This window comes from Acanthochromis polyacanthus, chromosome 3, assembly GCF_021347895.1.
Source record: "Acanthochromis polyacanthus isolate Apoly-LR-REF ecotype Palm Island chromosome 3, KAUST_Apoly_ChrSc, whole genome shotgun sequence".
In the NCBI taxonomy this organism is placed as follows: domain Eukaryota; kingdom Metazoa; phylum Chordata; class Actinopteri; family Pomacentridae; genus Acanthochromis; species Acanthochromis polyacanthus.
The window spans coordinates 4214706-4240327 of NC_067115.1; the positions used below are offsets into that span (position 1 = coordinate 4214706).

Here is a 25622-nt window from a genome sequence, read left to right on the forward strand (position 1 = left end):
CTCGATGACCTACTGTGCACTCATTTAAAGGTTCAAGAATATTTACTGTCTGTCACATAACATATATTCAGCATACCCATCAAGAAGTCCAGTATGACCATATCCATGAAGTCCACCAGTCTGGTGCCTTTGTCGTACGGCGGGGTCTTTTTCACTGTCGAACAGTAGTCAGGTTCTGTCTCCCATCTGAAACAAACATTCACGTCCTCTTAAATCCAGCCATATATTAGCATTAAAGTGAAGTACATCTGTAGCCATAGGGGGGGAAAATGGAAACATGGTCTCCAGTGGAAACTTAAATTAAGTGTAATAGGCCTTATTCTGCAGACACAGTGGGGTTATGTTGAATCATTTGTTATCATCCAACACACTGGCTCCTCGATGACTAAAGCGCCTTCATCCACTAACTTTGCCAGCTTGCTGCGGCTGTAGGAGCGTCTCCATGGGGATCTCCAGGTCCTGCGGGCGGCCAGGGACAGATCTGGCAGCATGACAGCCAAGGAGGCCTCCAGGTGCCGGGGGCGGCCGCACACAGCATGCTCTGTTGAGCAGTAGTAGGAGCACTGGCCGTAGAAGCACACGTTCCCCACTAGGGGGAGCCACAGGAGCACAGAGAAGGAGAGCAGAGGTAAGTCAAGGATTAAAAAAAATGACAAAGGCAGGAGAGAGGTTTTGAGATGAAGAGGAATAATATTCAAGGATGCGTGATTAGATATACAAGGTCATTTTAAGCATGAATATTTATGTGAGTGGTACCAGGGGAGGTGAAAAAGGTTCGGGCCAGCTTGCGGTCGGTCGTGATGTCTTTGATCTCTTTGACCACATCAACCAACCTCCCAGCCACAGGAGGGACTCTCCTGTAGCCCAAAATCCTGCAGGGAGAGTGAACCAAAGTACGAAATGGGGACAGAATCAAGTGCAAAGATGAATGACAACAAAAAAGAATATATAACATGATGTTACATAACATGCATTCATTATCTGATCGTTCCTCTTCGTTACTGTGGCAGTGCAATGCTGTAGAGTCTTTGACAAAGAAATTGGACCTGGTACCTGTCCAGGTGAAAAGCTGCGATTTCTGCATTGTGTCTCTCAAAGTCAGAAAAGTAGTAGAGGTTGTAGTTGGTCTCTTCATCTCTGTCCTGCCTGAGAAGAAGTCCAAGCCAAGAATTATTTGAGATTATGAAACATTAGACACCTTTCTGTCTGGTAGTTATTTGCCACACTATTTCTCAGTTATGTACTTACTGGAGAGGAAATTAAAGAAGTCGTTCTATACTTTATACCCCCTCTGTAACATGATCAGCGTGGTGGTTTTGCCATTTGCGACTTACTTCATGGGTTTGAACATGGCTTGTCCATAGTTGGGGAATGACATCACCAGCTTGAGCTGCGTCCCGCCAGACTTCTGCACTGGAAAACAGTACGGGAGCGTTACCACGGCAACAAAGCACACACACAGAACATGCCACGCTGTGACCAAACACAGTGGCTATTAATGGGACAGACACACACACACACACACACACACACACACACACACACACACACACACACACACACACATCACAACAGAGAATATGTGCGTCATCATTGAGATATGGCACAGTTCAGTGTGTCCCTTTCATAGACTCTTATAGACTCCACATACACTCAGTGTTTCTCTCTCTCTCTCTCTCTCTCTCACACACACACACACACACACACACACACACACACACACACACACACACACACAGGGCTTTTGCTATGTTTGCTGGGACATTGCATCATTTGAATTAATTCCCGTTAGTGCTACACAGCCTTCACAAGACACTGTATTTATCAGCAGCATTAGGCACAACATGTGACACAGATTTCTCCTTTACATTAGTCGGGATATCACACTAATTTACACTTTTTAACACATTATTTCAATACATCCTCAACACTATTTTATTTTACCTATATATGTTTTTCATGTAGGCTCCAGCACCCCCTGCGACCCTAATGAGGATAAAGTGGTGCATAGAGGATGGGTGGATGTTTTTCATGATCTAATGTTTTTCATTATATTTGTCGATCTGAGTTTAAAAACATCGAACCACAAACTCTCCTTTTCTGCACGTGTCGTTATTGTCCTTATCTCTTGTTCTAATGTTTAAATCTATATGATGTACTGAATTTACAACATGGTAAACATCGAAGATTACCTTTAAATCCTCATGTAGTTTTCTTTTTTTTATTTCAAAGCTGTGTATGTAAGTGATTAAAGAGATACTGGGATCTTAAAGGTCCCATATAATATCTAATTTTAGCAAGTAAATTTTAGCAAGTCTTGTCAAGTTTCAACTCAAAATCATGCACAGATTCTACCATGTCTTTATAACCCCTAGTTTAAGATCTGTTAGAAAATGTAAATGAGCCACTGCTGCCCATGTATCTCTCTGGAAGAGGGCAGTGCCGTCCTTGTCGGAACAAAGCAGGAGAAAGAACATGCCTCATGACTAAAAACCTCTTAGTTCAACTTCACACATTTGGACTAAAATCTGATCCACAGCAGGACAGACTCTGCAGAACTTGCAGCAGTTATGAAATGTAAACTTTTGATATGAGCCTGCTGTTTACACCACACAGCATGCAGCTTTCTCCTCACCTTGCAATATCAGTATCTGTTAACATCTTTTAAATCAAATTTAATCGCAGTAATGTACATGCTGAAAATGTCACTTTAGTTCTTGTTTGTTATCATATAGAAAACAGATTAACAGAAGCTGCTGCTGCCTGCTTTCAGCACCACTGAGGGTCAGGTTTGTTCTTCTGTTTTTCTTTTCTGTTCTGTGAGTTAAAGGGAGTTAAGTTTATGATACTGCGCAGCCACGCACTGGTGGTGATGGCAAGAACAGCATGAATGCTGATATTATTATTAAAGTGAATTAGTGATTAGTCGCCCTCATGCATGAATCATACATCAATAATAGCCTAATTTTAGGCATAATCCATGATGAGGAAGATACAGAAAAACAGAAATGAATGGCAAAAACTAGCACACTGTCAATATTTTAGAGAAAATCACAAATCATGTTTGTCAGTGAAGCTCATCCCCACCACAGAAAACCCATAGAGTTTATTTAATGGCAACAAAGTGTATTATATATTAACACTGTGTCAGTATCTGGTGTGTATAATGCAAAGACACCTTTTAAATAAAAACTGCAACAGAATCACCTACAGATGACCGCGTCCTGACAAATGTGGTGAGTGCTGAAGTTATTCTTTACAACTTCACAGCACAACTGCAAACCTGAACATCTTATTCAGACACACTCCTTTTGACCACTGGAGAAAGTAAAGAAAGAGGGGGCTGTCTTTTCTCATATTTTATTGGTCATTAGACACACTGGAAAATATAATTATATTTAAAAAATGTGTTTTTTAAATATAATTATGTGGATTTTGCAAAAAAAAAAGGATCTGCACTAATGGAGCATGAGGCCTTGTGCTTTCAAACTAAGGCTGAATAAAAAAATCAGTCGTATGCCTCCATGTTTACTACACATTGAGAAAAAAATAGGGTTGTTATCTTTTCGAAGGTAAAATAGCACATTGTTCCTCTTAGTTGAATGCAGTCAATGAAATCCATCCTCCTGCAATTCAAGACAGTCAAGGTTTTTCTACCACAGCTGGACTGGTCTGGTATGAACAATGTCTTATTGGAAAATAATAGCAAACTTTAAAGAAAACTAATGAGCTTGCAACTCAGGTACTGAAGCTGGTCTGATAATAACATGTTTTCTTGGTGAAAGAATGCTTCAAGATTGTGCCTCCCATGGCCCGCAAAAATTTAAATGTTTGGCATCATTTCACTTGAAAATCAGTCAGTGAGAGGGAAACTAAAATAAATGGCATACTGTTGCTCCAGGACAATGCGCCCGTCCACATAGCACAGGAGACAGAGGCAGCCAAGTGTGGCTTTGAACTGTTGCCCCATGAAACAGATTTCTCTCTGTTTCCCAAACGGAAATCTCACATGCATTGTTGCCATTTTCAGATTGACGATGAAGTCATCCATCCTACTTGAGAAGCGGTTGGAGCCTCAAGATGTGACCTTCTTTCGCAAAGGAATAATGAAGCTTAAACATCGGTGGACTGAGTGCATTGATGTTAAAGGCGACGACGTTAAAAAATAATGCAAGAACAACCTCTCTCCTGTGACGTTGTCTGATGAGGCGTAGAACTTTTTGAAATACTTTTGTAGGACTATATTTATGTCCAGTATCTGCTATTTGTTGTTGTCTTGGCACGCTCAAGTTAAAATTGCAATTGAAGCTGACCAGGGAGCCGTCCCCGTAAACATTCACCCCACCTCCTTCCTTCCCTGAGGTCCTGCAGCGAAAGGCCACCTAACTTTAGCTAAAGCCCAATTCTCCGCTATGTGGGCCAGCTTACAACGCCCTCCTGACCTTACTGAGAGTACAAAGTGAAAAAGTTAAAATGCAAAGAGCCTCACATGATTGATTGACAATGAGAATTTTGCTTCATGGCCGGTGGCTTATGTACTCCTGTCCATCCCTTGCTGAGCCCTCGATGGTCCCTCAAAGCTTCAGAGTATCTTTCATTTCAGCAGAACTTCAAAGTAAATCTGCATTTGAAAGTCTCGCCTTAAACCTCAGGTGTCACACAGTCACAACAACCCTCCCCTTTATTCCGCCTTCACCGTTTCTGTAGCCTCCTCGCCTTCACTACCAGATGTTTAGTGGTAATTTCAATGTTGGTTTCCTTAGATCCATTTCTTTTCAAGTCACGCTGTAATTATTGTGCAATCCGAGAGAAGTCCTTAATGCATACATTTATTTAGCTGAATCAAAAGCTGCTGTCTTGTGCTCGAGAAATATCTCGTCTGACACCTCATCTGTGAATCAACATGAGTGTGTGGAGCAGCGTCTGGGTTGGTGTTCTGCTTTTACCATACTGTGCTGGAGTCTAGCAGTTAAATGAATACCAAAAGAAAACAGAGCACAAAGACATATGTATGCATATCCCTCAGATGAAAGCACATCTCAGAAGCTGTGTGTCACACCTGCACTGACGATGCGGTTCGTGGCAAGCTGCTGGGTCAGAGGCTCCATGTTGGGGTCACGATGGAGGTAGAGCTGCCAGCGGGAGATGTTCAGGTGGAATCTCAGCCACGGTGGGTGGCTGTTACTGTCGCTGCTCCACTGGACATCCTCGTAGGCTTCCTGGCTTGCACTCACCCTGCACAAGAACTGGATTTGTTAAAGTAACTGCACCTATACAGTGCTTTTCTACCTTCAACAAACCATCTTACAGTAAGACTCTTGCTCACTCATAAACACACAAACACACTGATGGTGGTGAAGTCAGTGATAAAACTGCTAACAATGTGATTATTGCATAACCTGCTCTGTTTCCTTCCTGAAAGAAAGAAAGAAAGAAAGAAAGAAAGAAAGAAAGAAAGAAAGAAAGAAAGAAAGAAAGAAAGAAAGAAAGAAAGAAAGAAAAAGAGTGTGACTGAGAGGAACCTAAGAAGAGGAAAATAAGAGAAGAGAGCAAGACAGCATGATGTGATTCCCTCTGAATTATTAGATGTCAGAAATATTTGCACTAGAGTTGGACAGAAATAGACAAAAAATCCTGCGTTGTTGCTAACTAATTGTCAGAATAGTTGGTAATATGTCAGAAAAAGACATTTTAAGACAACATTTTAAGGCCTTCTAGGTGTTGATGGGTTTTTTTTACCCTGTTATACGCCATTTTATTGAGCACATGACAATTATTGTAACAAAAAAAAGACAGATTTAACAGGAATAAAAAGACTGTTAGGTGCAACCATAGACTGTATAGAATGATGGCTAGTGCAGCCATGATGCCACTCGTGGTTTTGTGGACTACCATTTTACAAGTGAGGGGTGTACCCGTCTGTTGTTGGCAGTTTTGTTTTGTTTTTTGGATCTGTCTGAGGAATTCTGAACACAACATAATACAACACAGCACAGTAGTGGCCTGTTCATCACCAGGCAGACCCACACTAACAATGCTCGGTCTTTTTTTGTCTATTTTACTCAAATGATGATGATAATGTCCAAATGTCCATTGTGTATTAAAGGAGACTTTAAACTAATGATTGAGACCATAAACTCTTTGGAAAGATATTTACTGAGGTAACAAATCAAGTAAGGAGTATAGTCATTTTCTCTTAGACGTCTGTGCAGTCTGACTGTTTTTCAGGGTGTTTTTTGTAACCAGAGGAGTCGCCCCCTGGTGGCTGTTGCAGAGAATGCTGGTTAAATGACTGAAAGAGGTTATGAGTCCGTCCAGCTACAACGACAGGATGCAGAGTGATAATGAGACACTGGAAATCCTGTAGGAATAATGACAAATATTGGCTTAATTTGAACAGGTGATGAACAGAGAAGATATTTTCAAACAAGGTCGGCCTCTCTTTTGGTCTCTAGAGGGAACATCTGACTAAATTCATTCTGGCACCTGAACACCTTGCACCTGTGACTCAATAGATTAATATGCAGATGGTGCACTCACCTATACACAAAGTAAACACACTTACACTTTAAGTTTAATTAAATGTCTTTTTTTTCCTCTTGCATCCGTTATAGTAACCACGTTATGGAGGTGAATTCATTTGGAACGATCCCATTAAAAATACAAAGCCACCTCAGCAGGACTCCGATGTTGGATTTGCAAAGGCTGTAGCCCATTTGTTTGGTTTTGTTTAGCCTTTTGAAGAACCTACATACTGCAGCAACACTGTCACATGTATAAATCATTCTTAGCAGGAGATTGCGTCTGCTCCCTGCCGTCTGATCCATCTGGTGAGAGTCTTGTTCTGTACGAGCTTTTAAGAGAAATTATACAAACAGACAAAGGGCAGCATTAACTGCACAATACAGGTGCCAGTAATTTTTTCAACTTATAGCTTTTTTTTCAGTCTAGCTTTATTGTAAACCTTTATTTTACCTAAAATATTTTGCGCTTATTGTCATTCGCAGTGCAACATTCCATATATTAGCCCTCCTGGGTATAAATGTATATTTAATTGATTAGTCTGCTTGAGCAAAGTGCTTTTTAGGAGGGTATTTTTGTTAGTGAGAATAAGTAGTGATGTTGTCAAAGAATAAATACACGCACACAATGTTTTGCACATTAACTGCATCATACTGACCACATCTGTGAGCTCTTCTCACTCGCCTTCACCTTTGGTTTCACTTTCAGCAGCCAGTCCTCCTCAGGGACAGCAGGACTGGGTATGTTGTAAAGCGGATGGTCAAACAGCGCCTCCAGCTTTGACAAGTCAGACTCCAAAGGTTCAGCTTGGTTGGAATCATGATGGCCCACGCCGCCTGCCAAATTGATTAAGGCGTTTTCACCTCCTTTCACTGACCAGCCTTTGTCTGAAAGTGTTTGTACCTGACCTTTGGCACTCCCTTTGGCATCTTTGTTGGAAAAATGTCTTTGTAAAGTATCAGTTGGTGGCTCAGCTGGACCTCCACTGACCCCCACAGAAGTGTAGTTGGTGCGTGCCAGGACTCTCAGGATGTCTGTCCTGGGAGGCGGTGGGGGGTCACAGGGCTGGTGGTAAATGGAAAGCGAGGTGAGCGCCAGGAGGAGGTGGAGGGAAATGGTGATGAAGGCCAAGGACAGACAGATTGTCCTGGAGCGACGCCGCATACACCGTATCATCCTCCTGATAGGAAAGCAAGAGAAGGTCAGAAGTGAAGGCATGAAGTGAGGAAAAGAAAATGAAAAATGTTCTGAAGAAGATTTTAAGAAATGTATCCGGAGGATTGTATTGAGCAATATAAAAATCAAAGTAACAGCATCCGGCAAATCATAGGTAACACTGAAGAAAAAGGCTCTGAGGAAGCTTTTTACACTGTTATCAAATAGTCAGTGTCAATGCACTCATAGCAGATCTGCTTCTTATGTGACCTTGCATTGCATTAGTCATTAGTCACTGTACAAACCGCTTTATACAGAAACAGACAAAGCAAGCAGAAAATGACTTACACTTTCTTCCTTTTTAGTGCTTCCTGACACCTCTGGGATCTTGTTGGTGTTTTTCCCAAAAGAATGAAGAAGAGGCTCTATTCTGCATCCAGGCAGCCTTTACTCTGCTGTTTGTCATTTTCTCTACTTGCTCCCAGGCTCAGGTAGGGAGTGGTGCCAGGTTAAAGTGACACAGATCAATGTGTTTACTCGTCTCTTCAAAGCGAGACCTCATTTTTTCACACTGCATTTGTCTTCTGATATCTGACTCATCTTTGGTCCTCCTACGAGAGTAAGTAGAGGGAAAAAATGAATATAAAAATTAATTTGTGTGTGTGTGTGTGCACGTAGTGTATGGCAATTAGACCATTTACCCACAGAGGTCACCACCTACCAAACTTCACAAACCAAGAAGCTGCACTTCACACTGTGGGATGAAAAAAGATACTTATCTTTTCAGTGGTACTTTTGAATTTTAAAACATTACTTTAAAGGTGCAGTGCAGGGTAAATCAATACAAAATCAGATTTTTTATTTTATGAATAAAGCAAGGTTATGTGCTTGCTGCTGCAGAATGACCTCTGTCCTTCATTTCAACACTTTCCAAACAGAGTTGGCGCTCTCCTCTGTGGGCAGGAAATCACTTCTGTGCTGCTGAAGCTTTCAGATCTGCTGCTCCTCAGATAACAATATAGAGATGAAGAATCTCTTAGGCACTAAAATGTCAAAAAATGCAGTTACTCATGAACAGATACATGTTTTTCTAAAAGACAAGGACAAACAAAGAGCTCATCAGAGTTGAGGTGTCAGGTGATGCGACAACACGGTGATTCATTCTGCAAAACGCTTTACCACGACTAGTGAATTAGCTGTTATTTTTGCCATGCTTGAAGAATAAGGGCTTGAACCAGGCTGATTTCACACACATGCTGATTAAAAACCTCATTTAGGCCACCTAAACACTCTAATTTTGGCTTAAAAACAATTTTGTATGAATATTTTGTGCAAGAGGCATAAAAATGGAGGCAGAGCAGAAGCATTAAGGCGTGTGTTATTTGGAAACGACTGTGTAAATATACTATACACATATAGGCGGTAAATTAGCTTCATATCTTCTGTTAGAGGCATCATCGAAGCAGGCTTCTTCACCAGGCAGTGGGCGAGACAGATGTTTCACATTCTGTGTGTGTGTTTGCGCTGAGACTTTGATTCAGGCACCTCAGGCCTCGTGCAGAGTCCCGCAGGATACGCCGTTTCTGTGAAGTATGGCTCTTTAAAGTCTGTGTGTGTGTGTGTGTGTGTGTTCACACAGAGCAATCCACGTGACTAATGTGAGGGAATGATATGAGACACTTAAAAAATGCATGTGTCATACCCATGTGACTGTATCTATACAGATGACAAGAAAATGACAGTTGGGCTTGTCTATATGAGCTAAACGGAGTGGATTGGACAGTTAGAATCTTTTCCTGTATTCTCACAGGTGGTTATGTTCATTTATTATTATTCATAGAGCATGGACTTTTTGGATAACAGCATGAGTTCAATGCAAATGAAGGAAGACAAAAGAACATTGTAAAAACCTCAGCGGGATTGAAAGTTGCTGGAGACCGGAAGAATTTAATTTTTTGTGGTGCATATTTTCTAAAAGAATAATTCTTTCTTAAGTGTCTCGCTGATTACTTCGATGAAAACAGAAGACACAAAGGATCGGGACTATTTTAGCAGCCGAAGTGTGTCACGGGAAGTTTATTCTTAGTTTTAAAGGAACATTTTCGCAATTAAACAGGGCTTTTACTTGCCAGATAGATATCACAAACAGGTTTGTAGCAGGGGTATGTTGGGTTATGTTATACACTTGGGTGTCATGTAGAGAACTCAAGAGAGCAAGGAGATGCTAACATCAGCATCCAGGGGCTGCTTTTGAAGTCTTTTCCCTGTTGTTTCATACTGCAGATGCCCTTACAAAGACTGTTACATGAAGCGTGTATGACATTTGGTACCTTAAGCTGTGACCATCTTGCTCAGATCTGTAGAGTAAAATGAGATGATATCTTCTGCTGCGCTGAAAATTGGCCAGAAAAGCAGGCCGACTTGCATACTGCAAAATGCAATAAAATGTAGTGGGACATGCTGGTATTTTAGGCAAATTGCATTATACAGGGACATTGTAAATCTTTTTCTGGCATACAAAATAGTAGTTCAGGTATTGGAAAGTTGCCACACTAGTGTGGCAAATTAGATGTGAAATTAAAGTACAGCAAAAGTTGATGGGAAGGTATTTTCATGAACTAAAGTATTGGAGAAGTTAATATTTTTTCCCCTAATAATGTCACTAGATGGAAATAAATGCCATTACTGTGCATTCAGAGTAAAGTTTAATTTTGCATAATTTGACCACTGAACTAATCGGCCCAAACAGCTGAAGTATCAACTGTACAGATACAGCCGTGAGATAAATTGGAAAAATGTGTGTGTGCAGTGTTTGCAAGTGTGTGTTATCCGTGTTCAGCACACACACCGACTGATCCCAGAGCCCACCAGGAGCTCCACTTCTTTCTCTTATTCTCATCTAGTCTCTCTGCTTTTTCTCTCATCTTTACTAGATTCACAAATCCCTGAGATAACGAGACAAATTTTTCACTCAAGTAAAGACACACTCAGCTCACACAGACAGAGTCTAAATTTCAGCTTGCATTGTGTCTCAGCAGAAGTTAGGACTGATCCTCTGTGTGCCAAATTTCAGCATGCAGTAGACCTTTTTCACCGCAGCCATTTTGACCAAAAGCAGCAAATAAACACATTATTGGAGATTCTCTTCTGTTAGGGTCCAGGGCTTTCATTACACTTGTCTAACTACTATTTCAGGTCAAAGTGGTTGCTGTTGAACACATTTTGCTTTGTTGAATTGCACAGCCTGGCCAAAAACAAATTCACACTAATATTTTGTTGGGCTGTCTTTAGCTTTTAGTATGGCGTTCATTCACTGTGTCATTTCAATAAGCTTCTACAGTGTCACAGCATTTATTTCTGTCCAGAGATGCATTAATTTTTCACCACGATCTTATAGTGATGATGGGAGAGTCGGACTGCTGTGCAAAGTCTTCTCCAGAACATCAAAGATTCTCAGTGGGGCTGAGGTCTGGACTCTGTGGAGGTCAATCCATGTGTGAGAATGACGTCTCATGCTCCCCGAACCACTCATTCACAATGTGAGCCCCATGAATCCAGGCTAAACTACCAAATATATTGAACTTTATCACTGAAAAACAGAATTCTGCTACTTCGTCATTCCAAAGGTGAAATGCTCGTGCATGGATGTTAACATGCCGTAACTCATAAAACAGAATACTTTAACAGCCCTGACCGACACTCAGATGTCCATGCATGCACACACACACACTGTAAACTGTGTCTGTGAGGCAGGAAACTATAAAAATACTAAAGTCCACCCAGTTACATCTTCTTGGTCCAAGAAAAAAATCGATCTTTTTCTCTGTTGCTATGGTTTCAATTATGCAGATCATGGAAGTGTTACTTGTTTAATTTAAAACTAGTGTGTGCTTGAACCCTTTGGCCTCCCTGTTTGTGTATTTGTGGAAGCATCCATGTTCAGCCTTGCAGCTTGTGAAACTGGTTTATTTAATATGGTTTTCAAGGTTGCCAGCTCCATCTAGAATTAAATTGTGCATCACATTTCATGACCCCCTGAGCCAATATCAAGATGCAATTTGTATTTTCTTCTCTTTTTGAGATAAAAATTCACTTCAAGCAGAAAGTTTTCAAGGCAATGACAGAAATCAGTCAGAAGACAGGTTGCAGATAGCATCACAGTTGTCACTTCCACATCTTTCCCTTCAACATTTAGATTTGTTTTTCTTACTTCAGCCTATATACAAGCCCTCTGGGCCTTTTTCTTTTTTGCTAAGCAACTTACTTTTTGTGTGATGCACTCTCGCTGCCCTTCATTGCTATATTACAAACAAGCTGTTTTACTTTGATTCACACATCCAGAGACACCACTCATCTTTCTTCCCCTCCATCTGCTTACTGTCATTTCATTTCACCGCCCTCATCCTTTTTCCCAAAACTCATGGTTCCCTTTTATTTTAGTCTAGTGATGAACTAATGAAATGCACAGCCGCATCGAAGGATGGTCAAAACATGAGATGCCTCACACACACACACACACACACACACACACACACACACACACACACACACACACACACACACACACACACACACACACACATATACACCCACACACTCATATTAATATTGGATTGTGTTTCTCATTTTTCAATAAAAAAAAGCCCACTAGCGCTGTTCAGATGAAAGATTCATCCCTCCTGCTCTCTTCTGCTGTCCTCTGTCATCCCCCATCTCTAACTGCCGGCTGCCTGTCACACTCTTCTTTCACTCTTCTACCCTTTAACTTTCTGTCTTTGAACCACAGTTGAAATCTGTGAATTTCCAGTCCTTGAACTTTCAAAAACCCCATAGCTAAGTCTCATTTTCAGTATCAGCTATTGCATTCTGTGAGATGTCAGTCACTGTATTTTCAACCTTCTCTTTTTTACTTTTTGCTTCTCGCCACACACACACACACACACACACACACACACACACACACACACACACACACACACACACACACACACACACACACACACACACACACACACACACACACACTCCCATTGTCACAGGTGGTAAGGAGGTTGCTAAGATACAGCACTGAGCTTTTACAACACATAGGGGTGTATCGAGTGAGGATGCAGTGTGATGGTGCAAAACTGTCTGACATTCAACATCAACAGTTAGAGGACTAATTATTAGTAGTTCCATGCAAATAAAAATAGATTTTCTGCTGCCTGTCGCTGTAACTAGATGAAAGCTTTGACAGTTGCCATCCTAACAACCAGCCACACAACTGCAGATAACTCTTGGGGAGACCTACTTTGAAAAAAAAATGTTGAAAGTTTTATTATAATTTAGATGTCATTATTTTTAAAACACAGCTGTATGTCCTGAAGTTTCCACTCATGCTGGTTACAGTCATGCTGTTCTGGTGTGCTCCAGTTTACTGTTATTTTCCTTTTTTTAAATCTGACTTTCTTTTGTGGCATCCTAAAGAAAGAAAGAAAGAAAAAAAAACATTATGGCGCTAGGTCGAGAAAGAACACAGAATATGACTTTAGAAATCCATTATATGTAGTAATTTTAAGCTTACTTTAAATTTTTAAATGTAAACTGCACTCTCGGCTCCAAAGTTCCCAGAAGAAAATACATGACATCAGTATCCTCAGTGGTAGCTAATGCACTGCCACCAGCAGCAAGGCTGATTTATTCATAAGAAAATGAAGAAGAGAAGTACAACTGAATGCTGCAGCACAGAGGTTTTCCTGCACATAAATGATCCCCTGACTATTATCAAATACTCACATCTCTGTGTGCCAGCTGATGCATACTTTGAAACCAAACAGTGAATGTGCACACAGTTATACTACAATAGCGAGGCAGACAAAACGGTTAGCTGATGAACATTATGGATCATTTAGCTTCTGAAGAGCTAAAAAGAAGGAAAATCAAGAAGTGGGTGTTGAACCACGTTTACAGAATGCATAAATAGACAACTGAGTGATGAAACTACGTTGGGGATGCATACACGATCAGCTATGGACCTATAGTTGTTGTTTTTACGCCAGTGTTGTCGGGTCTGCTCAGTGTAAATTTCATCATCGCCTCAATTCCGTAAATATCCATGTGCTGCTCAAAAACGCTCTGCAAGGACAGTAGCATGCAAGGTTGGCAGTAGTGTGCATGTGCAGAATACATACATGCTGGTCTCGCTTTACCACTCCATTCTGTACAGCAGGCCTGAGTTACTCTTTCAGCATACTTACCATGCAAACTGCATTGTCGGACACAACATTTTAGTTGCACACCGACGTCCACAGAAGGTCTCAGACTCTGGCAGACTTGGAGAAATGCTTAAATTTGCATTGCTTGACTCTTGTGGACATGAAATGTGCAACACTGGCCGTTATCATGAGGCTATAGCAGGCAAGGCCGATGGTTGAAGGCCAGCAGGTGAGGGTAAGTAGATGGAAGCTAACGGAGCTAGCTGTCTGCTGCTGCTACTCTAACAGGTGGATTGTTGGTAGGCCAAAGTTGATAGCATTGCAAGTCATCTAAAGAAAAATATATCCACCAGAGATCCCACTTGGTAAATAATTTGCTGATCTTGCAGAGTACCGCTCATTCAGGCTCAAATGAAGAAAATCTCATCCACAAAAACACTCAGATCTCAGGTACTGACTTAGTAAACATGGAACTGATTTGGCAGGTTTCCCCACTGCAATCACACAGCCAAAAAATCTTATTCAATGCATATTTCTCCTTCATAACAACAGCCATTGTCGAACAGAATAGTTGTTCGGCTTCATAAAGTCAAATGTGGGCATTTCTAAATTTGGTATCGTGAAATTAGACTCAACAAGCAATATTGTTAAAGACACCAAGAGACCACTAACATCCTACCAGACAGATCATTTGGATGACATCACAAACATGTGTGCATGTCATTTACCATGTTCCCTGTGAACTACAACAAGAGCTCCAAAGAGCCTCTTGCAGGATAATGAGTTTTCTTCCCCGGCGCTGGGGAAAGCACTTCGCTGGTGAAACAAAGCAAACTAGCAGTCTTCAGTGTGACTCTGTGCCTCTTTGTATGAATATTTAACGAAGCCGAAGAGACACAAGGAGAAGGAGGAGATATATAAAGAGTGTCTGAAGTGAATAATGAATGAGGTGCATCAAAGGGTGGAACCATGTTTATTTACACAAGACCCACCGGATTAATCACAGCGTTGTTACGATAATTGCACAATGTCCAAACTCCTCCACATGAAGTAGGCCAGTCAGGTAAATCCGACTGAAAGCTATCAGTGTATTGTCCTGGCAGCAGTCCAAGCTAATCCAGATGTATCCCTGTCAAATCCATCTCAGTCATTAAACCTCGATGTTTACACTGGAAAAAATGCCCCTCTCGAAACAAGAAAAGGAAACTTATTTCAAGGCCCTTTTACCTTGAAATTAGCGAAAAAATCTGCAAACAGAACAAGTGAAAAATGGCTTGGTAAGATTTCTTGAAATAAGGTGATATTTACAATACTGAGATGTTAAAATTAGCTGGGAAAACTTATTTTAAGCCATATTTTAACAAAATTGTCAAGCTTAGGTCTTAAAATAAGCCAGACGTGCTAAAAAAGGGTGGCGGCTCAGTGGGTAGAGTGGCCGTCTTGTAACTGGAAGGTTGCCGATTCGATCCTCGGCCCGTCGAGGTGTCCCTGAGCAAGACACCAAACCCCTAATTGTTCCTGATGGGTCGTGGTTAGCGCCTTGCATGGCAGCTTCTGCCATCAGTGTGTGAATGGGTGAATGTGACCTATCGTTAAAAGTGCTATATAAATACAACCATTTACCATTTTAAAAAAATAAAAGCAGTTTTTCACTCAAAAATGGATTTTTGCTTTCATGTAACCTCCTAATTTAAGATGTATTAAACTTATTTTGAGTAAGATACAACTCAAAACAAGATAATTTCAAGATTTTTTGACTTAATAAGATATTTAAGATGCATTGTCTTAAAACAAGTCCCTCCATCTTGCTGAAATGTCACTTTTTCAGTGAATTTATCTTAAATCAAGTGGGATGATAGCCTAGCCGCGATAGACAACCCACGGCAACGAATTTAATTCTCTGCCAGGGTCAGTCTAGTTACCCTCGGTAAGCCTCGAGGTTGGATGCTCCTAAAACTGGCCGACGAATCACCATGAAGTGTAGAGTCAGAAGGCGGGCGTAACTAAGTGACGACAGAGGCGCGACGATTCTGACAGAAACAACCGGAAACAACTAGCCTAGCCGCGCTAGACAACCCACGGCAACTAATTTAATTCTCTGCCAGGGTCGACAACAAAACCGACAACAGTCGTTGAGCTCCATTAGCACCGACTCTGAATAATCTTTCTGTTAACATGTCTGTAATATACTTGAGCTTCACCCATTGACTGTATAAATAAGGCTTCACCGAACTCCCGCATCCTCTGATTTCCGGCGCTCTAGGAACTACGTCAGCCTATTCGTTGCGCTGATTGGTTGTATACCTACCCAATTTCTGCAGAGTGATTTGAAAGACAACCTTTAGCCCGCCTCCCTTCCTGTCGAGAGTTCCTAGACCCTTGCGTCTTCAGACCTGGGTCTAGCACGGCTAAGCTAGTGGGATGAGACATTTTGACTAAAAATAAGACAAACAGACTTGGTAAGATTTTGAGTTTTTGCAGTGTGATGGTGATAGAAGAATGCAAAAGGATTCACGTTGTTGAGAGGAACATTCCTAAGAAAACTGATTCAAGTTTATTTTTTAATAATCTCGTACGTTGTCTTGATTTACACCACATGTTTTAATTGGTGCTTCTGCAGAGACACAACCTGCCTAATTTAAAAGCCCAGTCACAAAAACAGGGCCGAATCTGTCAGTGCTGTATACACTAGAACATCAGAAGTATCAGGCTAACTGAGCAAGCTTTCAAAAGCAATGACAACCGTTGACTGATTATTCTGATAAATCATGTTCATTGTTTTCAGAGACAGACATAAAGCACATTCTGATCGCCGAGTAAGTTCCTGTGAAGTAGACTGCACAAAGTATTCAGTAATATCACGTCTCGGTTTGTGTACTAACATTATGAAGTCACACAGTACGGCCTGTTAATCGTTTCAGTGAGAAAACCTCGCTTTATTGGCCATTTTATTCTAAATGAGACAATTGCAATCACTGAGGTAGAAGATCTATTTCAATTCAGTTCAATTCAATTTTATTTATATAGCGTCAATTACAGTCAAATTGTCTCAAGACGCTTTACAGAACCCATATGCCTGACCCCCAGAGCAAGCCCAAAGGCGACAGTGGCAAGGAAAACACCCTTTTAACAGGGAAGAAACCTCGAGCAGAACCCGGCTCTAGTGAGAAACAGGATCATTTCCTCACCCGCTTCAATACAATCCGATTTCTTTTTGCATCCAGGGGAGTCGAAAGAATGCAGGTTTAAGGTGCTTCTGCTTCATTTTTTTCAGACCTTGAGGCTGTGTCTATATTCTACATACTGTCTAGGATTTATAAAAACAAAATAATTTGCATAATAGTCAACCCTTTCAAAATTGCACCATAAACCTGCATCTTGTAAATGAATCAAATCACATCAATTACAAGTTTTATCTAGTGCACGTTTCATCATGCTGTCAGCTTTTGCTTCCATATATATTCAACATTTTACTTCAGTGCAAAGAATTCCACAGAAGCAGCAGCAGCAGGTATCCAAGGTGTTAATGTTACCACGGTAATGCACAGAGAAAGTGATGACAATGCAGGCTGTTCCAACTGGAGGAATTTAATGAATATATGTTTCAATATAATTGGATTTCCCTGAGCAGGTAGTACTGTTTTTATAATAAGAAAGGGAACCTGGTTCTTCTCAACAAAGCTAAAGCAAACCCTAACTTGTGATTCTGAGCAGTGAACTCTGTGTTTGCTTGCATTTTTTAGACTACATTCGCGCAGATATTCTATAAAGAGGGACGTTACAAGGAAATAACAAGAGCAGACACGGATTAGCAGCTCTGGCGCTTGGAGCCCAGTGTAAGTAGTCAACTGTTTTTATGGGGCGTTCATAAGCAGAGGAGGTTATGACTGACTGTTTAACAGCGGTGGAGGGAGTAAAAGAGTTTACTTTAGAGGAAAAAGTAGAAATAGTATTGTGCAGAAATACTCCTATGAAAAATCTTAAGAAAAGCACCATTTTTTGCTTTAAACACACACCTAAAGTTCAAAAAAGTATCAGTAATGCAGAACTGTTCATTGAAGAGTTCTAAACACATGATATATCATAATTGTGTATATTTTCATGCTGCAGCTGGGGATGGTTAATTCTAACCTACTAATTTGCAGAACTTCCCTCTGAAATGTAGTGAAATAGACAGAAAAAGCAGCTTTCAGTGGAATTACTGAAGCGAAGCACAAGTTTCCACCTCCGCTGTTGAAGCTATAAACACCAGATTGATCCCCCAGTAATGACCTTTAGAGACCAATCCAGATGTTTGCTTTGCCACAACAGCACGACAAAACGCTGTTTCTAACTAACCCAGTGTAAAAGACAGATCCTTCAGGCGGCGGGAGGCTAATATTTTGCAGCAAGGCTCAAACTCAATTTGAGGAAACGAGAGACACTGGGCGAGGTCTCTGCAGAGACGTTAGAGGCAGCAAAACGAGACGCAGAACAATATTATCATGCATATTACTTACGCCTGTGTGACTAATAAACACAACATGTAACAGAGAACCTTATCACTTACTTGAATAATTCAGTTTGTTACTAAACCCTTAGGAGACAAACAGACACTGGCAGCACACTATTTCCTGATTAGAGTGAGAATGACATATTAGAGATATTGAAGACAAATGTGTGAACAAGAGACATGGTGAGAGGACGGACTAGCAGGAGCTGTTGTATTTGTCAGACAGCGGTGCAGGCTGACCCGATGCGAGGTCGTGTTGTTTTGATTACACAAACGCTGTGGCAGAAGTTGCCAGATTCTGCTAATCTGTCAGTATGGCATCCCCGGCCCTCCCTCCACTGCTGGGCCTCGTTGCCCTCTGCACTTTGCAAACAGACACTTCATTACATCACATTACAGCCGATTCTGTGAGGCAGACACGTGCCACTTCTTTCTTTCGGCTCCTTAAAACTGCAGAGCTGAGACGAGGCGGTGTTAGCGTACCGTTTCTGCATGTTTTCTCCAAAATTGAGAGTATTTTTTCTATGAATTAGTTGCAGATTTGCTTAAAGGACACCACCACATGTTATTCTGAAAATTACATGAAATAATAACATTCATTTAGCTATTGCTGATGCTGTAGTGAGTCTACTACTTTCCTTTCAAGTTTAATGCTGGAAATAAGACGAGTTTAGGCATTAAGGGGGTTATTTATGGTTACTCTTATCAATTAATATACAAACGCAGATAAAAATGCTTCCATTCACAGTATGAATGCATTTAGGTGTGAGCAAATATTCTTGAAGTCTTTCCACTGTTCCATAAATTGTTTTAGATTTTCTGCTTAATTGTAGCAGCTCTGTATTGTGGTGTATCAGGATTATATTTCACTCAGATTTAGTTTTACTGATGCATCCCTCTCTGAAACCACACAACAGAAAAGTGGAGTATACATGTTAGTTTCAATAAGAAGCTCTACAAGGACCCCTAAGCAAAAGTGACAGTTTTGCAAACTTTCTCAAAAGCTATTTTCCCAAAATACACAAATTCCTTTTAGAGGAAAATAACATTTAAACTGCGGCGTCTTTTCAACAGAACTTTCTCAGGGAAAACCTGTCTCATTCAGTCATCATCCTTCATTCTGACAAGTCCCCAACACTCCATTTACTTTTTCTGTTTTTCCTTACAAACATAAACCCGTGTTGGGTATTTTTGGAAACTTCTATGTTAGTCTCCTCCTCTGTGTATTTCAAAGGGCTGAGTAGAAACTGCTGCAGCTCCACAGCTATCCCTGTGTGAAAAAACATACTTTATTTTTTAAACCCAGACATTCAAATTCAGTTTTATTGATAACATGAGACAAATGTGTGATCTGACTCTTGGCAAAGCTGTGTGCAGTGACAGTCCTCTGTGTAATTACATGACTATTTTCAGGAACAAAACACACCCTTCTACCCATCTTAATTTGCTCTCAACTTCCCACAAATCCCCTCTACCTCAACTGTTTCCTTCTGGGTTTACAGAAGCTGCATTTACTTATAAATTTGAGCTAAAATGTCCTGCCTGAAATGTAATCATACCTCTAAGTGTAAACTTCCAGCCACAAACAAGCATTATGAGGACTAAAGGAAGAAAAATTGAAGTTCCTATTTCACCACATTTCTGTTTATTGTACAATCAGGTCAGTTCACACATAATGGTCCATTGCACTGGATCATTAAAACTGGCATCAACATGAAACAATCACATTGCTATTATCACCCAGCGGTGCAATAAGGATTATTACAAACACCTTTACAAGGAGAAAAGGTGGATCGGGTTCAGTGTTGCTTTGCTCAGCAGACTCTGAGCGTAGAGTTGTAAGAAGATGACTCAGGTCTTTAAAAAGAAGTTTTTCAAGTCGCATCAAAATATGTACACATAAAAAATATTACAAATTTTATTGAAAGACTAGTGCGGTTGGAGCAAGAAAGACACACGTGAAAAGTTACTGATGGCATGGACGGCTTAGTGTTGCACAAGTTCTGCTCAGAGTGCTGAGGGAGGTGACAGCGTGATGTCATTTCAAAAAACAGTGTGTGTCCAGCACACACAAACATATAAACTCACTCACACACACACGCACTCCCTGAAGAGGAATGAGGAGAAAGGACTTTGGAGACCCTGGCTGGCTGTAATTTTTGTAAAAGTTGAACTTCCTTGCACATGCACGCTCACAAATGTTCAGGACGTTGTTGATGGACGGGGCTTCAGAGATAGATGTAGAGTTAGAAACAAAGAGGAGGAGGACAGTGACAGACAAGGCAAGATGCAATTTTTACGCCTACCAGCCAAATTGACTATCGCACTCAAAATTCCCTTTCAACTGTGTTCCCTGCCAACTACATTTATAAACTGGACGAGAACTCCATTATCTGCCGCAGCGGCTGGTAGCGTGGACAAACTAGCCTGCCCCAAGAGCGAAGGTACCCAGCATCTGGCTGGTAGCTGGTGTTCGATCCCAGCCCAGTGACCACGTCGAAGGCGAGGAGGGACAGCGAGGAGGTGCTACGAGCATTTCCACACACACACAGCCAAGCTCCCTCCAAAGAACATGTACAGCAGATTCTTCACTTCATGTGTGACCTCAAAGCCGAAACCTTCACCAATCACCACGTGCCACGAGCTGCCGAACTTCTTGTCCATGGACTCCTTGATCATCTTTGCTGCACTCTGGGAAATAGAGCACGAACAAAAACAGATGAAGCAACAAGACTGTGAAGCTAGTGTAAGAATTCAGGCAAATTTAAACAAACTCCTAGAAGAGAATAGGACAGAAGAGAACAGAATAATACTTGATTGATTCTTCATAAGAAATGACTTTGTTTCAGCAGCATATTACGAGGCAGACAACCCACAAACCCAACAGAACATCAACACTAATAGTCATCAGTATGACCGTCTACATAGTACATAAGTTAGAAAAAATGATAAAAGTTAAAACAGATGCACAGCACATAAATCATAAGTTAAAATATTAATGTTAATTCAAAAGCCTGACTGCAGCTGGTAGGAAGGACTTCCTGCTGCGCTCAGACCTGCACTGAGGGGGAATTAATCTATGGCTGAAGGTTCCACTGATGAAACACCTCCAGACTGTGTCGTGCTTGAGAAGCATTGCTCATTACAGAGTTCAGTTTCCCAATGATTCTCACCCCAACCAAATGTTGGATTGATTCCAGCTCCACACCAGTTGTGGAGCTCGCTTTCTTGATCAGCTTATTCATCTAGTTTCTGTCTCTGAAGTGAGCCCCCGCCCCTCAACACACAACCCCAAAGAATAAAGCACTGACCACCACCGTCTGGTAAAATGTACATAGAAGAGGCCTGCTGATGTTAAAAGACCTTAACCTTCACAGGAAGTAAAGTCTGCTTTATCTGGTCCCGCTTATCATCCAGCTGCACTCCCAGGTACCCACAGCTGGAGACAACCTCCACCTCCATGCCAAGAATGGTGACTGGTTTCAGTGTGGACTTCTTCCTCCTGAGGTCAATCAGCATTTCCTTGGTTTTAGAGGTGTTCAGTATACGGTGGTTGAGGTTTCACCAGTCAATAAACACAATACAGTACTTTATAACAATGCTGGGATTTCATTCCCTTAAGGCCAATTCATTATGTCCATATGCCTGTGTGCCGACTGATACAGACTCAGAAGACAGACGGTGGATGTGCACGTGGTTCTGTTCATACTACAGTACACACACATGGATGAAAGCTCAAGAGGAAGCGTGAATGCTTCCTGTTGATAGACAGTTTTATTTTCATGTGTGTTTGTGTGTGAATGTGTGTTTTTAAAAAGAGAATGAGAGGCCAGAGGAAGGACCCCAGCGCTCGGTTGTACACAGACCAAATCAATGTCAATATGTGAACGAGAATCGCTCCCCTAAACCTTCTCAACACTGCACCAGAGTTTAGGGATACAAATACAAACATATTCTATAGGAGGATTCTTTTTCCTTGTATTATTAACAACCTGTATAATATAGCCTGTTATATTTAACAAAGTGAATTCACAGAATATAAAATTGGAGGCAGTGGTGCTCCAATAAATACTTGTATTTCTGAAACATTATAAAAAAGTGACTTTTAAAATGCAAACACTCGAGTTCTACACTGTAGAAAACTGATTCTTAAAAGACTGGTAGTCAGAAGACAAATACGACACTTCCACGGATGTTTAAAAAAACACATCAACAGTGGAATAATTAAAACAACCTGCTAGCACAGGAAGAATACCTGAACTATTATCACAAGAAGGGCACACCACAAAACCCTGCTATCAAAGCGGTGACGTTTTCAAAAACACATGGCACTTCAACAACTAGCCAGTAAGAACCAGAGCGCACTTTGTGGTTCCCAGTGAAAGGACACCTCAGTCATTAGTCTGTCATTTCAATCTGAATGAGAAGTTTCTCTTCCTGTATAAATGCACTGCCCGTTTCATCAAACACAGAAAAACACACAGCGTTCCCGTGGATGTTTCTGAAAGACTGACTGTGACTTTGTACTTCTTATAGGATACAGCAGCAGCTAGGTGGTAGCACCATGTCAGTGACTATTCCAGGAGGTGTGCTGAGAACAGTGGGCACGACATACAGCACAAGATTTCTGCATGTAGCCACAAATCGAAGCACTTCCAAAGCCTGGCAGTGGTTATTCAAGTTACAACAATTTCAATTAGGAATTCTAAAGGTGTAGATGACAGAAAATCTCTCATTAGTTTTCTTGGATCATAAGCAGTCACTCTGTTTATAGGGATGGATTTGGAAATCACACGATCTATTTCAGATGCAGAGACTCAGAAAATATGAATTGGTCTTTACAAAGTCACAGAAGGCAAATCTTATTTTCTGACCAATCTGGCTGTTAAATATCAAAGACTGACAGCACAATATACATACCTCATTGTTGGTGGCAAACTTTTCACAAGCTGTAACACACAACTCCATTGTCTCCACTCTCATTTCCTCTGGCATGTCTGTGTGCTGAAGACAAACAAGGTGTGAGACGCTGCATTTTTCTGTTTCTTTTACAAATGCATGTATGATACAGACAAAAACAAACAATTGCACAAGTGTTAAAGTAATACAGTTTGCATCACTTGACATCATACACACATAGTAAGCAGACAGGTTGTACAAGTAAAAAAACAAAACATGTTTCTTGCTAGTATTTTATTATTATTTGTCACATAATTCCTACTACTTTACCTCAAACAGTTTTCATCTGAACAAGTGCAATGCTACATATCTTCAGTGGAGCTTTATTGCCATATTCAAACAATGCTGCATCTCCTCCTCAGATAGCTAGCTTCTCACTTTGTCGTAAACTGTTGCTGTCTCTAAAAACAGACAGACAAACGGCATGCAGGCTAGGTCTTTTCTTTGTCAGTAAGCTGGCCAAATGTCAGTCAGTTAGTCAGAATATCTGACCAAATGTGAGACAGCAGAAACAATAACTACAACACTGACAAATGTGCTAGCAGTCAGGTTCATTTCACAGTCACAGAATACGGTGCAACTTTGCTTAGTAAGCACCTGCTATTGTTTGCCAATCTAATACCTAATGTTTGCTCCACTTCAGAGATGCCTCTTTTTGAGTTTGGATGTGAACTGTACATGCTTCATAGTGACTAACAGTTTCAGGTTTGTGCCATCAGGAAGGTTTCTTACATTTTTCAAGAGGCTAACAGTTCCATAAAGTTGATGAAACATTTTTGGAGGTGCATTTTATGCACTTAAGGGCAACTTGAAGGAACTTAAATTTTGATTAACATCCAGTACCTGCTCATGCACTACACCTATGTCCAGTAAACCTCAGGAGCCTATAATGCGCAGCACGTCATGCTGATGTTCTCATTGCACAACGAGCTGCTCCCAACACACTCAGGACGTTGCCTTCCTGCACCCAGATACACTTCTGACCTACCCTGATGAGGGGGAAGCTGTGCAGTCTCTTGTAGTCGGCCTCTTCCTTCTTTCCCTCGCCAGTCCCAGCCATCCCGACTCCTGCAGAGCAACATTTTGTAGACGTTAAAATATTGAGCCCCGGGCTTGGAAAGTGCACGAGATGAATGTTTATCGGGAGGACGGACAATGCAATTCTGCGGAGCAAGAGCACATCTGTAGCTAACACCGCTGTAACATGACCCGTGCAGGGACGAGGTTGCTAGCATCACTTAGCCACTACTAGCTAGCTACAGCAAGCACCTCGTCGTAATTCACACCAGATTAGATAGTTCATCGTGCAAACAGTGTCGACAGATATCAGACATAGCGGTTAGTTTGTAAACGCGTCCGGTCTTCATCAGGTCAGTGACAGTAACCAGTGAGCCATGTTTCACTTGCTGGCTAATTAGCTTAGCTTGTTTTTACAGCAAACAGCTGATGCTACCGGTTGATGTTTTGTACCCCAAAGTCAACTTATTTGAATCCAGCATTGCGATATTAAGAGTTACAGTGTGTACTCGACAGTCAATACACGCAGAGTTACGCAGAAGTGTGTTACTTACGAAGCGTTTGTCCAGCGAAAACTTCTGCTGTTTGACTCCCAGTTCGGTTGTTAAGGAGACATTTTAAACAAGAGATATCCGTGTAACAAGTCCCCGCCCACCACAGCGGAGCTCCGTTCCCATTGGTTCAGAAGCCTATCAATCAACTGAAAGGCGGACGTCATTGTAAACCTCCCCTTTTCACCAGCTAACAGTCAAACTAATATTTATAGAGCAGGACATTTCTTTCTTTCTTTCTTTCTTTCTTTCTTTCTTTCTTTCTTTCTTTCTTTCTATAAACTGCAAAATGCACCTCATGTATTCAAAATGTCCCTTAAGTAAGGCAGCATGCAGACTCATTCCTGTTCAATGTTATGATATTATGTGATTGGATCATTATATCTGCACAATAATAATAATAATAATAATAATTGATTTGATTTTATTTAACCTAGGTCGGTCCGTTGAGATACACTGACCTCTTTTCCAAGGGAAGCTTGGCCAAGACAACAGCCAGAGGAACATTAAAATTGCAACAATTAAAAACAAACAACACTAACTCATTCAACAAAATAAATAAAATACATGCAATAAAAACAACAATAATGAGAAGAAGAAGAAACTGAGGTGAAATATATTGAGGCAAAATAAAAAGACAAGATGCAAAAATGTCAATATAATAAACACAAGTTAAATAATAATAACAATAAAACTTTTTTTTTTTAAATCACATAAAACCAGGCTATGTGA

The 25622-nt window shown here is 40.9% G+C and overlaps 2 protein-coding genes across 3 annotated transcripts in view; both read right to left on the reverse strand.

Annotated features, from left to right (window-relative positions):
- Nucleotides 1-8223, reverse strand: part of LOC110965097 (extracellular serine/threonine protein kinase FAM20C-like) — a 35255-nt gene extending 27032 nt beyond the window's left edge. For both annotated transcript variants that reach the window (XM_051946109.1, XM_022214026.2), the window contains exons 1-8: nt 8026-8223; nt 7181-7702; nt 5060-5235; nt 1335-1413; nt 1054-1146; nt 757-872; nt 409-589; nt 77-186 (exon numbers count right to left, since the gene is read on the reverse strand). In XM_051946109.1, coding sequence (XP_051802069.1) covers nt 77-186; nt 409-589; nt 757-872; nt 1054-1146; nt 1335-1413; nt 5060-5235; nt 7181-7698 — 1273 coding nt within the window. In that variant the 5' untranslated portion in view covers nt 7699-7702; nt 8026-8223. The remainder of the gene's footprint in view (nt 1-76; nt 187-408; nt 590-756; nt 873-1053; nt 1147-1334; nt 1414-5059; nt 5236-7180; nt 7703-8025) is intronic.
- An 11762-nt stretch (nt 8224-19985) lies between these two features.
- Nucleotides 19986-25006, reverse strand: LOC110965096 (dynein axonemal light chain 4). The gene is made up of 4 exons (XM_022214025.2): nt 24894-25006; nt 24311-24390; nt 23284-23367; nt 19986-21054 (listed from the first exon to the last, which is right to left on the reverse strand). Exons 2-4 carry the CDS (start codon nt 24380-24382, stop codon nt 20890-20892), a joined length of 321 nt encoding a protein of 106 aa, XP_022069717.1. The 5' UTR covers nt 24383-24390; nt 24894-25006; the 3' UTR covers nt 19986-20889.
- Nucleotides 25007-25622: the final 616 nt, after the last annotated feature.

Bases quoted from the DNA above. Each gene is read 5' to 3' on its own strand.
- LOC110965096 (XM_022214025.2), bottom strand. From the start codon at position 24,382: ATGGCTGGGACTGGCGAGGGAAAGAAGGAAGAGGCCGACTACAAGAGA. The intron at 23,368-24,310 runs GTAGGTCAGAAG...GTTTGTCTTCAG, and splicing joins ACAGCTTCCCCCTCATCAGG to CACACAGACATGCCAGAGGA. The intron at 21,055-23,283 runs GTATGTATATTG...TCTATTTCCCAG, and splicing joins AGTTTGCCACCAACAATGAG to AGTGCAGCAAAGATGATCAA.